The sequence below is a fragment of the Thalassophryne amazonica genome, chromosome 13, assembly GCF_902500255.1.
Source record: "Thalassophryne amazonica chromosome 13, fThaAma1.1, whole genome shotgun sequence".
In the NCBI taxonomy this organism is placed as follows: Eukaryota; Metazoa; Chordata; class Actinopteri; order Batrachoidiformes; family Batrachoididae; genus Thalassophryne; species Thalassophryne amazonica.
The window spans coordinates 82,389,365-82,402,572 of record NC_047115.1 but is presented as its reverse complement, the minus strand read 5'-3'; the positions used below and the strand labels follow the sequence as shown (position 1 = coordinate 82,402,572).

Genomic DNA, 13,208 nt, shown 5'->3' with positions numbered 1-13,208 from the left:
ACGTATACCGTTACCCCTCCCACTGTCAGGTCTGCCTTTTGCTCCTTGAGCAATCAAGCCTCAACGATTGTTCTCCATCACATAGCCTGCTCCAGACCGGCCCCTTGCCATCTGTGAGGTTATTACTCTTTTTAATGCAGGCCATCAGAACACACCCTCACACACACCAGTGCACACACATGGCTCGCTTTTGTTCAATCTATAAATCAATATTAGTAACAAACGTTTAATCTGCAAGTTAATTCTGTGTTGTTCAGTGGTGAATAAGAAGGTGTCTGAAAGATCAGTATGTCATCAGACAAAGTAACGGATTGATCCCAGGTATGGACACAGTACAAGTGTTTGTCGTAATGTCAAAAATATTTGTCTGATTGAAGCTGGGGCATCTTTGATCAGCAGCATTGTTTCATGTGTAGAAATAAGAGCCACTTGGGGCACATAATGCAAGATGTGCATGCTGGCTAATGGCCAAAATATAGATATTTCACTGTGGAAACTCACTGAAATTATGGTTGTTAGATATGCTTGGTTAGTGTGGAAGATGGTATTGAAACTGCAGAAAAGTAATCAGCAGCACCTCCAAGCTGTTCAGTGCAAACATATGCCAACAGGGTATCCATGGTACAAACACCAGCTTTTGGCTGCTCAGCAGTGGAGAAATACAGCCACTAATAAATAAAAAAAACAAAAACAAAAAGTCAAAGAAAAAAAAAGGATGAATTAATAAAAATGCAAAGCAACAGGTTTTCTGCACATCATTTCTGATTCCATTGAAGAATCTAATCATATAATTTACAGGCCCCATTATTAAATTCAAGAATGCCCCGGGTTCGCTTCCCACCCAGTCCTTTCTGCATGTTCTCCCAGTGTTTGCATGGGTTCCCCTCCGGGGCCCTTGTTTACCCCCAAGATGTGAATCAGCTGCAAATCGGGAATTATCCACAAACCGTTAATTGAAAACGTGAATACTGAAAAAATATCTCCCAAAATGTAAACGCGGGTCTCACAAAACGTGAATATCATTCATGATATATATATATATATATATATATATATTATATATATATATTATATATATCAGTTAAGTAATTTATGGATTTCAGTTTACCGATCAATTATTACATGAAATCTTGTTTGCAAACCCTATGACTGCAAAAATGATTTTTGTTTTTTGTTTTTTTTGGCGGGGGTCACAACCTCCCCCTCCGGTAAACGGCTCAATAATCTTAAGAGAAACGTTGTAGAAAAACATACAACACTAGTTTCTAACCTCAGGAAGGTAGACAACAAGCTACAACTTTGTTTTTATCCTTATCATATACCTATAAATGGTATGCCAAAACACTAAAGAATAAATAGCAATACACCCTTTTCACGGACGGGTAATATTTTTCATACCACCCGAGTAATCAGCCAATCCGGACAGCGGAGCAACGCCACGAAGAAGAGGCGCGGTCAGAGGAACTGTGAAATACTGGTGAATCACTATTAATAATTTCTTACGTGTCCAACCTCGTAGGTTGATCATTAAAATTAAATTCGTTAGTTCTAAAAGCCATCATAATTATTTATAGGAAAACGTTCTATTTTTTTTCTACTAAAGTTTGAACTTTGAGTGTTTACACAGGAGAGAAAGTTAGAAAATGTTAATGCCTGTTTGAGAAAAGTGTATAAAGTGTGTAGTGAGGGGTTTTACAGCCTTAAAGCATCTATAATAATTGTAAAAAATAACGCTGACTACTTCGTGGATTTCGCCTATCGTGGGTTATTTTTAGAACGTAACTCCCTTTTGTGGCCTCGCAGTTTCGCGGATTTTTTTTAGTGCAATTTTGCATGCTTCTTCTTTTTTTTTTTTTAACAGCGCATTGTGTTCTGCATCCTTATCAGGCGGTCGATTGCTCTCACTGCCTCCAATTTGCTTACTGAGTCTGCGGGCTTGGTAAGCGCCGCAACAGGCCACTCACACCGCTCCCCTGTCTGCTGTGCCAAGCTGCATGCAGCAACAGGTCCAGAGACTACGCTCGCTGTTTTGATGTGCAGCGCCCGCTGCATGGTCTCAGTATAACGCAGCCACAGAGCTCCGTGGCCATGACTTGGATTCTTTGCGGGTCCCGCATCCATACCCCCGGAAGCAGTGAGCGAGGGGAGAGCACGCGCATTGTGTTCTGCGTGCATTTATCATTTATAGGTATATGATAAGGGTGTATGGTTTTCTTCAGGGTGTATAAAGCCATATTCATTGGTGAACAACTTGATAACTGATAATATGAGCCGTCCTCTCAGCTGGAAAAAAGAATATTGATCTGAACGAGCAGACGGCGGAGAAACTGAAGCTTAGGGACTGTCTACAAAGTGCAAAAACAAGACACCACAAAAATATTCAATAAATTCAGTTGTGGTGTCACCAAATTCACTGCACACATCAGTGGTCTCCTGCTAGTTATACTACAGCACTCAGTTTGGAAAAATGTGCAAAAATTGAATGTTAGTGATTTTGTATCATTAAAATAAGTCATAAAATGAGCAATAAATGAGCAGTAAAATTCCCTAATTAGCTCTTTGTGCAGTGCTAAACAGTGCTGGACTTTAGACTAGGTTTTTGGTGTGCTAAGGGGCAAATCCTTTCTGGTGATGGACCTTATCAGTGCACCAGGTATGCGTCCAACCACACCCACTTTTAGACAGCAACACCTGATATTTTCATTTTTAGGCTTTACACTGGGTCTATGACAGGACGCATAGTGATTCCCAAAGCATCCTCTTCCTGTCATTAAAATTTAAATTTATGAGCATATTTCCCCAAAACGTAACCAGCTCATCCATTTCATAAGGGCTAATTTTGTTGTTAAAATCGAGTGTCTAACATGTGTTGATCATTAGATATTGCATTAATAAAAATGTGTTTACAAACTCAGACACTGACACAAGCATGATTGTCCTACATGCTGGATCCATATTAGTGTGAAATAAAAAGGACAGCCACAGGTTTTAAGGATTTTGCTGTTTTCATATGTATGGAGACTCCTGAGTTTTCCTCCAGGATCGATACAAGAACTGCAAACTGTAAGATATTTGTCACTTTACTTCCAAGAGGTTGTCTGTCAAAGTTTGCTGTGACAAGTCCAAGTACTCGGGCACCAGGGTGAGGAATTTAGCCTGGCCTCATCACCGCTGGACCTGGAGTCAGGTGGCTGCCATGCACTGGTCGGCTGCTGGATGAAACATGCACACTGTCAAACATGTTAACCTCAATTTTTCTCAACATGGCAGTGGTACTTGTAGGGAACAGTTGAGTCTGTTAATCAAAGGTTCATTAATTTACATAGTGTTTCCTACATTTAGACTTTTGCTTGAAATTGCAACCAGCATATTGTGTCAACGTCTTTGTATCAGTTGCATGGTCATTTGGCTAAATTTTTCTTTTTTAAATTTTTAATATACATTATGGTATTTTTGAAATGGGACAGCTGAGGTAATAGTCCTTTAAACAGACTCATCCACCAGTAACTTATTCATGTATTTTGATCTATTTAAGGGAATGCTTTTAGTACTGCCTTGATCTGATTTCTTTGCCCTTTTTTGCACAAGATCGATGAAAAAATTGAATCGGAACCCCAGCTTGGAGAGGAAATGCAGTGGACAATGAGGGAGCAGTAAGAGAATGTATTTTCTCTGTAACATGGTTAGAGGGAATGGGCTCTGAGGGAGATTTTGAGTGGTATCAGACTTGCGGTATAACTCTATCAATGTGCAAATCATGACTGATTTCAAAGCAGGGAGTCAAGTTGTGCAACACTCGTATGAGGGCCGATGGGAAAATGTTAGATGACCAAAACATACAGTGCCCTCTAAAAGTATTGGGCCCCTTGGTATTTCACAGATTTTAATTTGTTTATGCCATTTCTAGAGCTGGGTAATGATAAATTTTAATCGCATGATTTCCATGATTAATCGGGATGTGTTATACGCAAAATCCAAACATGAATTCAAAAGTAGTGTATAGCACAATTTTCTATGAAATGTTCTGCCATATGAATGAAAGTGCCATAACGTTTGTTCTGCCACCACTTAACAACAGCATTTTGTTTATGCAGCTGCAGTTAAATAAAAATAAAATTCTGGTTACCCAGTGATGTCCAGTAACCCCCAGTGAGAGCAACAGCGGGTGCACGTTGTGGCTTTTGCAGTCCTCTCCTTTATGGTGCGTCATGAGGGAATCACATGACGCACCATAAAGTGGTAATTTGTTGTGATTCTGAGAATGTCTCTCAGACCAACATCTTCCACAACACTAATCGGGCTGCAGTCTGTAGCAATCCATTTCGCTGTCGCATTTGTGAGCTTATCTTGCCTTTGTTTATCTATAGTTCTCCCACACGCTGCATCTAACGTGCCACAGTTTGTTTCACTGAATGATTTGCTGGCATCAGCTGTGTGCTGCATTTAGGTGATATTTAAGACTCAAAGTTGTTGTCCATTTGGCTGCCCCGTTTTGTTTTTGGGGTCGCCACAGCAGATACAACCAGATCCGCATTGGTAGCTGGCACAAGTTTTACGCCGGGTGCCCTTCCTGGCACAACTCCAGCTTTACCTGGAGAAACACACACAGCTGCTGGTGTCCCATCCAAGTACTAACCAGATCCCGCACTGCTTTGCTTCTGAGATCTGAAGGGATCAGGCTTACACAGAGCAGATCAGCTGCATATTTAAGACTCAAAGTACTCCGCTGATAAGGAAATGCAGCTTTGCAGTGGCTGCATATAACTTTGGTTCTGTTGATTGTACCGTCTGGAACACTTTAAAATGAAAATGGCTATGTAAAAGTTCCGTGCCCGTCTCCATGTCCACGGCAGCAGTCAGCGACAAACTTGCAAAACAAAAATGTGTGAGCAACAGTCTCTTACAATAAAAAAAAAACAACTGGGTTAATGTGCAATGAAAAAAATAGTCTGCGTTAATTAATTAATGCTTTACGCGATAATAACGCATTAACATGCCCAGCCATTTCAAATACAAAAAAATAGATCAGGCTTCTCAATATAAACATTTCTAAAAATAGCTTTCTTAAACTCAGAGCAAATCTCTACAGCTTGATATAAAATGGAAAATATAAAGCCAAGATGATGGGTTGCACAAGTAATGGAACATTTTGGTATAATACCTGTAAATAATCAGTTTAATTGCCAGTTTTCTTTAGACAAATCAGGTGAATTGGATGAATACATTAGCATGTATCCATCCAACAGTATGTCACTCTATGGTAAATCTGTATGGAGTAGATAGTTCTCAAAAACTGAGTGAATGTGCAAGAAGAAGAGTGAGGAAAGCCACCAAAACACCCAGACACCCCATTGTGTATCACCTTACACAGCTTCCTGATGAAGTAGTATAGCGAAAGATTTTCTAAAAAAAAAAAATAAAAAAGACATGAAAATTCAGTTACAATTTGCCAGAAATTATGAGATGCAAACCTACTGTTTGTATTTCATCATAATGATGTAAATAAAATCCAAGATATATATATATATATATATATATATATATATATATATATATATATATATATATATATATATATATATATATATATATATATATATGTGTGTGTGTGTGTGTGTATGTGTGTCATCACGGAGACATTCCACGTCCATTAAGTGGCAATAAACAGCTGACATGCGGGTTAAAACAGCGTAACAGCTGTTTTAAGCCACATGTCAGTTTATTTATTTTTTAATTATTCAACATGAATTTCTTAAAAATTTGCTCATAGAGATTGACAGTTTTATGACATTTGAGAGAATCTACAAGCATAATACTGAATACTAAAATACTAAATACTGAATACTGAAACAGCTGCTGTGCACACACACACACACACACAGACATTCTCAAATTAAAAAAAGTGCTTTCATTGAAAGCTCCATTGAAAAGAACACAAAGCAAAAGATGAAAAAAAAAATAACATTCCACTCACCCCAGTGTAAAGATTTCCAAATTAGCTCACAACAAAAAAACAAACCCCCATGCACACGTCACGCCAGCCATGGAATAGTCCACTTGTCCACACACGGAGATAATTTTCAAGTTCCACTCGGCCAGAGAATAATGTCCAGGTCCACTTGCTCTCGAGTTCTGATTGCGCGTGCAGACGTGCACACATATTGTCTGATCGCAGCTCTGCCTTCAGCTCAACTTCTGTCAGGATTGTGGCACATCAGATAGTCCATTAGCTCCTGAAAATAGCATCTTCTGAGTTTTTACAATATGAGACATACACCTGTGTGTCCATGCACGTCCATGATCACAGCAGCATGCAGCTGTGACACAAACAGCAGTGTCACAACACTTTAAGTTCCACAATCCGACAGACTCTGAAAAAGTTAAGAGTTTTGGGGTGAAGTGTGTCGTCTCCTCTGTAAATCCAAGCCACTGCTTTCAAAGAAAAGCTCCAAAGCTCCATTATCGGACAGAACTGCATTCGTTTTGCTCTGTTTGTCTCTGTCTGGGATGTTTCTGTTTTGCTCTTAACTACGTCACACACAGAGAAATGCAGAGAATTGCCAAGTGAGACATTTTCCGGAAATGCACCTGTTTCTTCGCTTCGGAGATGAATAAAAATCATCAGAAACCACTAATTATGAGCGCACGTGCACAGGGAGCTTTACAGTCATGAGTGCTTTGATGTTGTTCTGAGTACTGGGATGTTAAAACACATGCGACATGTCTTTTAAGTTAAGTCAGAGTTTTGCTGCTTAGATTTGACCTTAATGTCTTTTTTTACATTAATAACCAAGTAGTTGATGACTAATTGGACCCGAAAATCAAGGAATGATTTTTGTTAGTCGTCCCAGCCCAAGTAACAATTGAAGTATGACACCAAACCAAACCAAATTGAGTTCATACATTCAGCTCTGAATGCAATCAATTATAAATTGGAGTATTTAACCTTTAAAAAAAAACAGCTCCGATGGGGCTACACAGAGGTTACCAGTTTTAACTTGGTTGTTCTGAGCAGTTTTTTGATGTGTAATCAGTTAACAAAGATGTGGGCACAGTTCAACTGGCTTTTTGTTGTTGTTGTTTTAAAGAAAATCATGATTTGATCTTTATAAAGTATTTTTCATTTGGATTTTCTTTCCACAGCTTTTAGAGTTTGACAAAGAGCTGTCTTTGTTTAAGGATCGACTGCATGAACTGGAGATCTCTTTCCCTCCCAGGTATGATGCCACACTGGAAAACACACAACAACACACTGTTACACTGACAAGTACATCAAACTGCACACTGATTCTTGAAGTAAGGGCCCGGTCACACGGCACACGCGATAGCCGAACGAAGGATAAAAAGTCACAAATCATCGAGAAAAGGTGGACAAAGGATCCAGCACCTTTCCCATCACTGAAAAGTCTGCTAATCAAAAGTGCAAAAAGGAACGAAACAAAACCAATACTAATGAAAGAAAAACAAAGCGAACGCTGACCTCGGGGCTTTCAACAAAATCAAAACGAAACATTTACGATTACGTGACTGACAGCAGGTGTGAGACCGAGCGCAGCCACCCCTGTCCTCATGTCCGCAGCACTTGCAGGTGCAGAATCTGGTTGTCTTGACAACAGGTGAGAGAGGTTGTTTGTCTTCACAACAACAACATGTGTGCACACGCAGGCCAGCCACAAAACGGTTGGAACATGTGTAAATAGTTAAAGTAGTTAACACATTCTTACCACTATTGTTTCTGTATGACGATGTTGCTTTTTGTCACACACATGGACGAGTCATCAGCAACACCAGGATGTTACGTGCAGCTCATCGGAGCTGTAGTTATTGATCCATTCAGATATCATCACGGTTCATGCAGTATGTCAGACTTGAGAAGTTGGACAAAGTTGGACAACAGTCAAACGGAAAGCTGACATTACAGAAGCTACACAAATAATGAGGAACCATCACGACAGACAGCAAAAGCAAATACAGATGAATTGAGGTGGTCGTCAGTTTAAACACTTTGAAAACTCTGACGAAGCGCCAGCTGCAGGAATGAAGTTGTATGACTGTTAAACGATCCCTCCAAAAGTCAACGTGAGTACAGATTTCTTGTTTTGTTTGGATTTCGTTGTCCTTCGTTAGTGCCATGTGACCGTGGCTTAACAGCAAATCTGAATTTGGAAGAAAAGAAAGTTTTAGAGCATTGTAATTTCAAGTGTTACCAATTATAGTTAGTTTTCACACACCAGGAATATAGTTGGAGCTTAGAGTGTAAATGTGTGTGATTAGTTGGCTATAGGAAATTATAAAAACTTGGCAACATGAGAGAAAATAGTACAAGCTTAATCTGGATATGAACATTTATGTTTAATTAGCGTTGAGCCGGATCTCCGTTTCAGACGAGTATCCAGTTCAGATAAAGCATTTTTGACGAGTACGAGCATGATCAATATCCGTGCTCGTGCTGAAGGAAAATTCTCAATGGCTAACTGAATGTCTTCACGCTCTGTGATTGGCCAGTCACACACAGCACCTGTCCCTCCCTACACAGACACATCTCTCTGCAGCTTCTGGCACAAACACACACACACACAGACAGGATCTCTCTCTGTGCTTGGCTTGATTCTACCTCATGTTGCTCTCTCAGCTCGCCTCTTTTTGGTTTGTATGATATTTAAAGTTACTTGGTGAACTTGTTTCGTATCGTATGTGGTGCCTTTGACAAGACAGAGCTGAAAAAGGCTTGTGTTGCATTGGTCACTGCCTCCACTCTGACGGGGTTATTTATTTATTTATTTATATTTATTTATTTATTTATTTTTTAACCGTTTGCTTGCTCTTTGGTGGGTGATATAAAGTCAGTTGGAAAACTTTGCTCGAACTGAATGCGGTGCTTTTGAGAAGAATACAATGAACAAGGCTGACACACAAGACACACAAAGTAGCCTATATAAATATTTTTATTGAATACACGCAGTATCTGACACTTTCTCACTGCAATAAATTGGTCAGTCGAACAGCCTCTCTCTCTCCCCCTCTCACACAGTCACTCAGTCACACACAGACACATGCACACAGACACACACACACACACACACACACACCTTAATCAGTATTGTTTAACTTTGTGTGGGGAAAAAATGCCAAGAATGTTAGGTAGTAAAATAAATAAATAATTGAAAAAATCAGTTTGATCATAAAATGTTTTAAAAAGTTGTGTTGAATATGACGACTCTTGTTCATACATACTTAGTAGTTCATAATTTCCTACTACATTGAATGTCAATTCTGAGGCTATTCTGTTATTCATTCATACCCTTCAGAATATTCATGTTCTGAGTTTACAAAAAACTTGTTCTGTAACATAAGTTCCTTTACTATTGTGATCAAAAACATTTAATCTCAATTCTGAGGCTGTTCTGTAAATATTCATTCATACACTTAAGAATATTCATGTTCTGAGTTCATAAAAACTTGTTCTGTAAATAGTTCTCTTACTTTTGTGATCAAAAACATTGATTTTAATCTCAATTTTGAGGCTGTTCTGTAAATAGTTTTCAAATCAGCAATAAATATAGCAACTTCTGATCAATCCATATCAATTTCAGACTTAAAATAATGTACTGATTTAAGCCCTAGCCATTTTGGGTTAAACCACGCCCATGTCTGGTTAGGCCCCTCCCACTCAGAGTACAGATAGGATACAGAACAGATACAGATAATGGTGTACTTGCTTATCCCTATGTTTCACCATGATGCAGATGATATGTGAGTCATTGAGGTTGTCTCTATCTTGACCCCATGATAAGCTGGCTAGAATTTGGGGGATTTCTCTGCTTAAATCTGCACATTAATTAGATAAATGTAATCTTTTAGGAACCACTCACTGGTACTTAATGTCATATTTACATCATGCGTATCTTTGGAGTCGATACTGCAGCATATTGCTGCTGTATAAACTTTGATAAAGTACTAATGAGGGGAATTAAATTTTTTAGTTGTGACTATACAGTATGTGAGCAGTGCTTAGCAATGGAATGTTCATATTCACGTCATGTTCACTTCATGTGGAGTAGATGTTGCACCATAAGTGTTATTGTGACATTTGCAAGACAATAAGGGCAAACCTGGTAGAGACATTATGCTAACTTGTGTATGCTGCACAAAAACAGCCTGGAAAACCGGAAATAAATAAATAAATAAACCATTTGTGTGTGTGTGGGGGGGTGTGTGTTGGTGTGGGTGTGTGTGTGTGGGTGTGTGTGTGTGGGGGTGGGTGGGTGTGGGTGGACGAGGGTGTATTGGAGTCACCCTGTCTATCCATCTGTCTGTCGACTGTCTGTGTCTATAGACACTCCTAAACGTAATCCTAAACTCCAGTTTAGGAGTACATGCAGGTTCGCCTAAACTGTTTGGTTGATTTTCATTAGAAACTCATGCCGTGGTAGAAAAACACATCTGAAGGTACGCATGAAGGAAAGTAATTGTGGTCTGGCATCTTCAAAGGTAGATCACAGGACGAAAGGAAGAAATTGTATAAAGCGTGTGGATTTTTCTCAGGAATTCTTGATGTGGTCAGCCAAGATCATTTTCATGCCAAGAATGTCTCAAATCTGCACCTATTACACCTCCCATTGGAACAGGTTTTAAACATACCATACATTTTGCTCCCGAAGCAAAGCTCCGTCTGGCTGTGGAACACTTTTGGCTTTCCACTATGTCATAAAGTTTGGCTTATTGTCAAACCAAATCCTGCTCATGTCCCTGAGTGCACCACTGTGCACAGAGATTAGTGCGATCTCAGTTTCCACTGTAAAACACATCAGCCACAGCTTCCATCCCAGACTGGCATTTAAACAGGCTTTTCTTATTGCTGTCAACACTTTTGGCAAAGCACTTTCCTCTTTGTCTTCTCTTTTCCTTCTTCTGTTTTTGTCTTGGTGTCTTTAGGCGGTTTATTGTAGTGTATCTAGTTTGAGGAATCAGTACTCTCCTCTACAAGTGCAGCTTGGTTGAATGGAAGTTTATTGCAGTCACAATTCTGCTCCTGTAGGTCACCTACCATGCATATTTTCTATGTGTCCTTACTGCTAACTGTTAATTCTTCAAGTGCTTCCTCGCTCTTTGATTGGTCGTGAAAGCCTGACTTTGTTCATTAGCAGTGAGTAGAGCAGGAGAGTTCGGAAACATGCAGGGCAGGTGATCTTTAGGAACAGAGTTGGTCACCCCTACTTTAATGGGAAGGTTAAAGAAAAGAAAAGAGTACCTGTTTTTTTTAATCTACAGTTTGAGTAATTTGATCCCTGCAGATGCATTGTACAGCCCCAAATCTGGTTAGAATGATATGGAAAATGCTAATTTAACTCCCTCGACGCAGTGATTTTTGCCCGAGGCCAATCAAATATGGCCATCGGGTATTGTGACGACTTTGCATCTGTCTGTCCGTCTGTCTGTGCTCAGCATACATCCAGTCATATTACTGTCCTTCAAATTCACAGGAACATTCTTGGAACACAGACCTTGGACAACTTCAAAGATGGACTAACCTTGAACTATTTTAAGAGGTACTTGAAGAGGTTTTAAAACGTCACATTCTGTTCCAATCTGTTCCATTTTTTTGTTGTTTTTTGAAGGAAGGGGTGACCAATTAGAGTAGAACGGCACCGTGACGTCGGTGGCTGGTCTAGCTAGCTGCAAACTCCATTTTGTTTGTGTGTAAATATAATCTCTTTGTAATATATCATGTAAACGGTAGCAAGAAATAAACACTTCTAAAACTGAAAACACTGTTTTTGGAACCTGATACATCTGAAGTGATGTACAAGACATTTTGTGGACGTTAGAGTAGTGACGTCTAGGCTGGTTTAGCTAGCTGCAAACTCAGTTTCGTTTGTATGCAAATACAACCTTTTTGGCATATATTATGTAAAAGCTAATGAGAAATGAAACACTTCCAAAACTGAAAATGCTCTTTTTGGTGACACCTCTGGAGTGATTTACAAGACATTTTGCAGACATCAGTGTGCACGCTAACGTCCAGTAACTCAAAGCTAACTTCCGCGCTTATCAAAAGCTTATGTATGCACACACACACGCCTCCTGCAGGACACCATTAAAACGTAATAAAATATTGTTTATGATTGATTGATTGATTGATTGATTGATTGATTATTTGATATATATATATATATACAATATACATACAACCCCTGGCAAAAATTATGGAATCCACCGGCCTCGGAGGATGTTCATTCAGTTGTTTAATTTTGTGGAAAAAAAGCAGATCACAGACATGACACAAAACTAAAGTCATTTTCAAATGGCAACTTTCTGGCTTTAAGAAACACTATAAGAAATCAAGAAAAAAAGATTGTGACAGTCCAGTAACGGTTACTTTTTTTAGACCAAGCAGAGGAAAAAAATATGGAATCACTCAATTCTGAGGAATAAATTATGGAATCACGCTGTAAATTTCCATCCCCCAAACTAAAACCTGCATCAAATCAGATCTGCTCGTTGACATTGACCCTATGCCATGACATGATCCTATGTGTCTTTTTGCAAGGAACGTTTTCACCGTTTTTGCTCTATGGCCAAGATGCATTATCATCTTGAAAAATGATTTCATCATCCCCAAACATCCTTTCAGTTGTCCAAAATATCAACGTAAACTTGTGCATTTATTGATGATGTAATGACAGCCATCTCCCCAGTGCCTTTACACTGACATGCAGCCCCATATCATCAGTGACTGTGGAAATTTAGATGTTCTCTCAGGCAATCATCTTTATAAATCTCACTGGAACGGCACCAAACAAAAGTTCCAGCATCATCACCTTGCCAATGCAGATTTGAGATTCATCACTGAATATCACTTTCATCCAGTCATCCACAGTCCACGATTGCTTTTCCTAGCCCATTGTAAACTTGTTTATTCTGTTTAGGTGTAATGATGGCTTTCGTTTAGCTTTTCTGTATGTAAATCCCATTTCCTTTAGGCGGTTTCTTACAGTTCAGTCATAGACGTTGACTCCAGTTTCCTCCCATCGTTCCTCATTTGTTTTGTTGTGCATTTTGGATTTTTGAGACATATTGCTTTAAGTTTTCTGTTTGTCCTGAGTTTAGACACAGCTGACTGTGAACAACCAACATCTTTTGCAAACATTGCATGATGATTTACTCTCTTTTAAGAGTTTGATAATCCTGTCCTTTGTTTCAACTGA

The 13,208-nt window shown here is 39.2% G+C and overlaps 1 protein-coding gene across 2 annotated transcripts in view; it reads left to right on the top strand.

Moving 5' to 3' along the window:
• The window catches only part of LOC117523759 (inositol polyphosphate-5-phosphatase A-like), a 640,661-nt gene that overhangs the window by 560,376 nt on the left and 67,077 nt on the right, over positions 1–13,208 (top strand). For both annotated transcript variants that reach the window (XM_034185374.1, XM_034185372.1), the window contains one exon: positions 7,144–7,217. In XM_034185374.1, the coding sequence (XP_034041265.1) occupies positions 7,144–7,217 (74 nt within the window). The remainder of the gene's footprint in view (positions 1–7,143; positions 7,218–13,208) is intronic.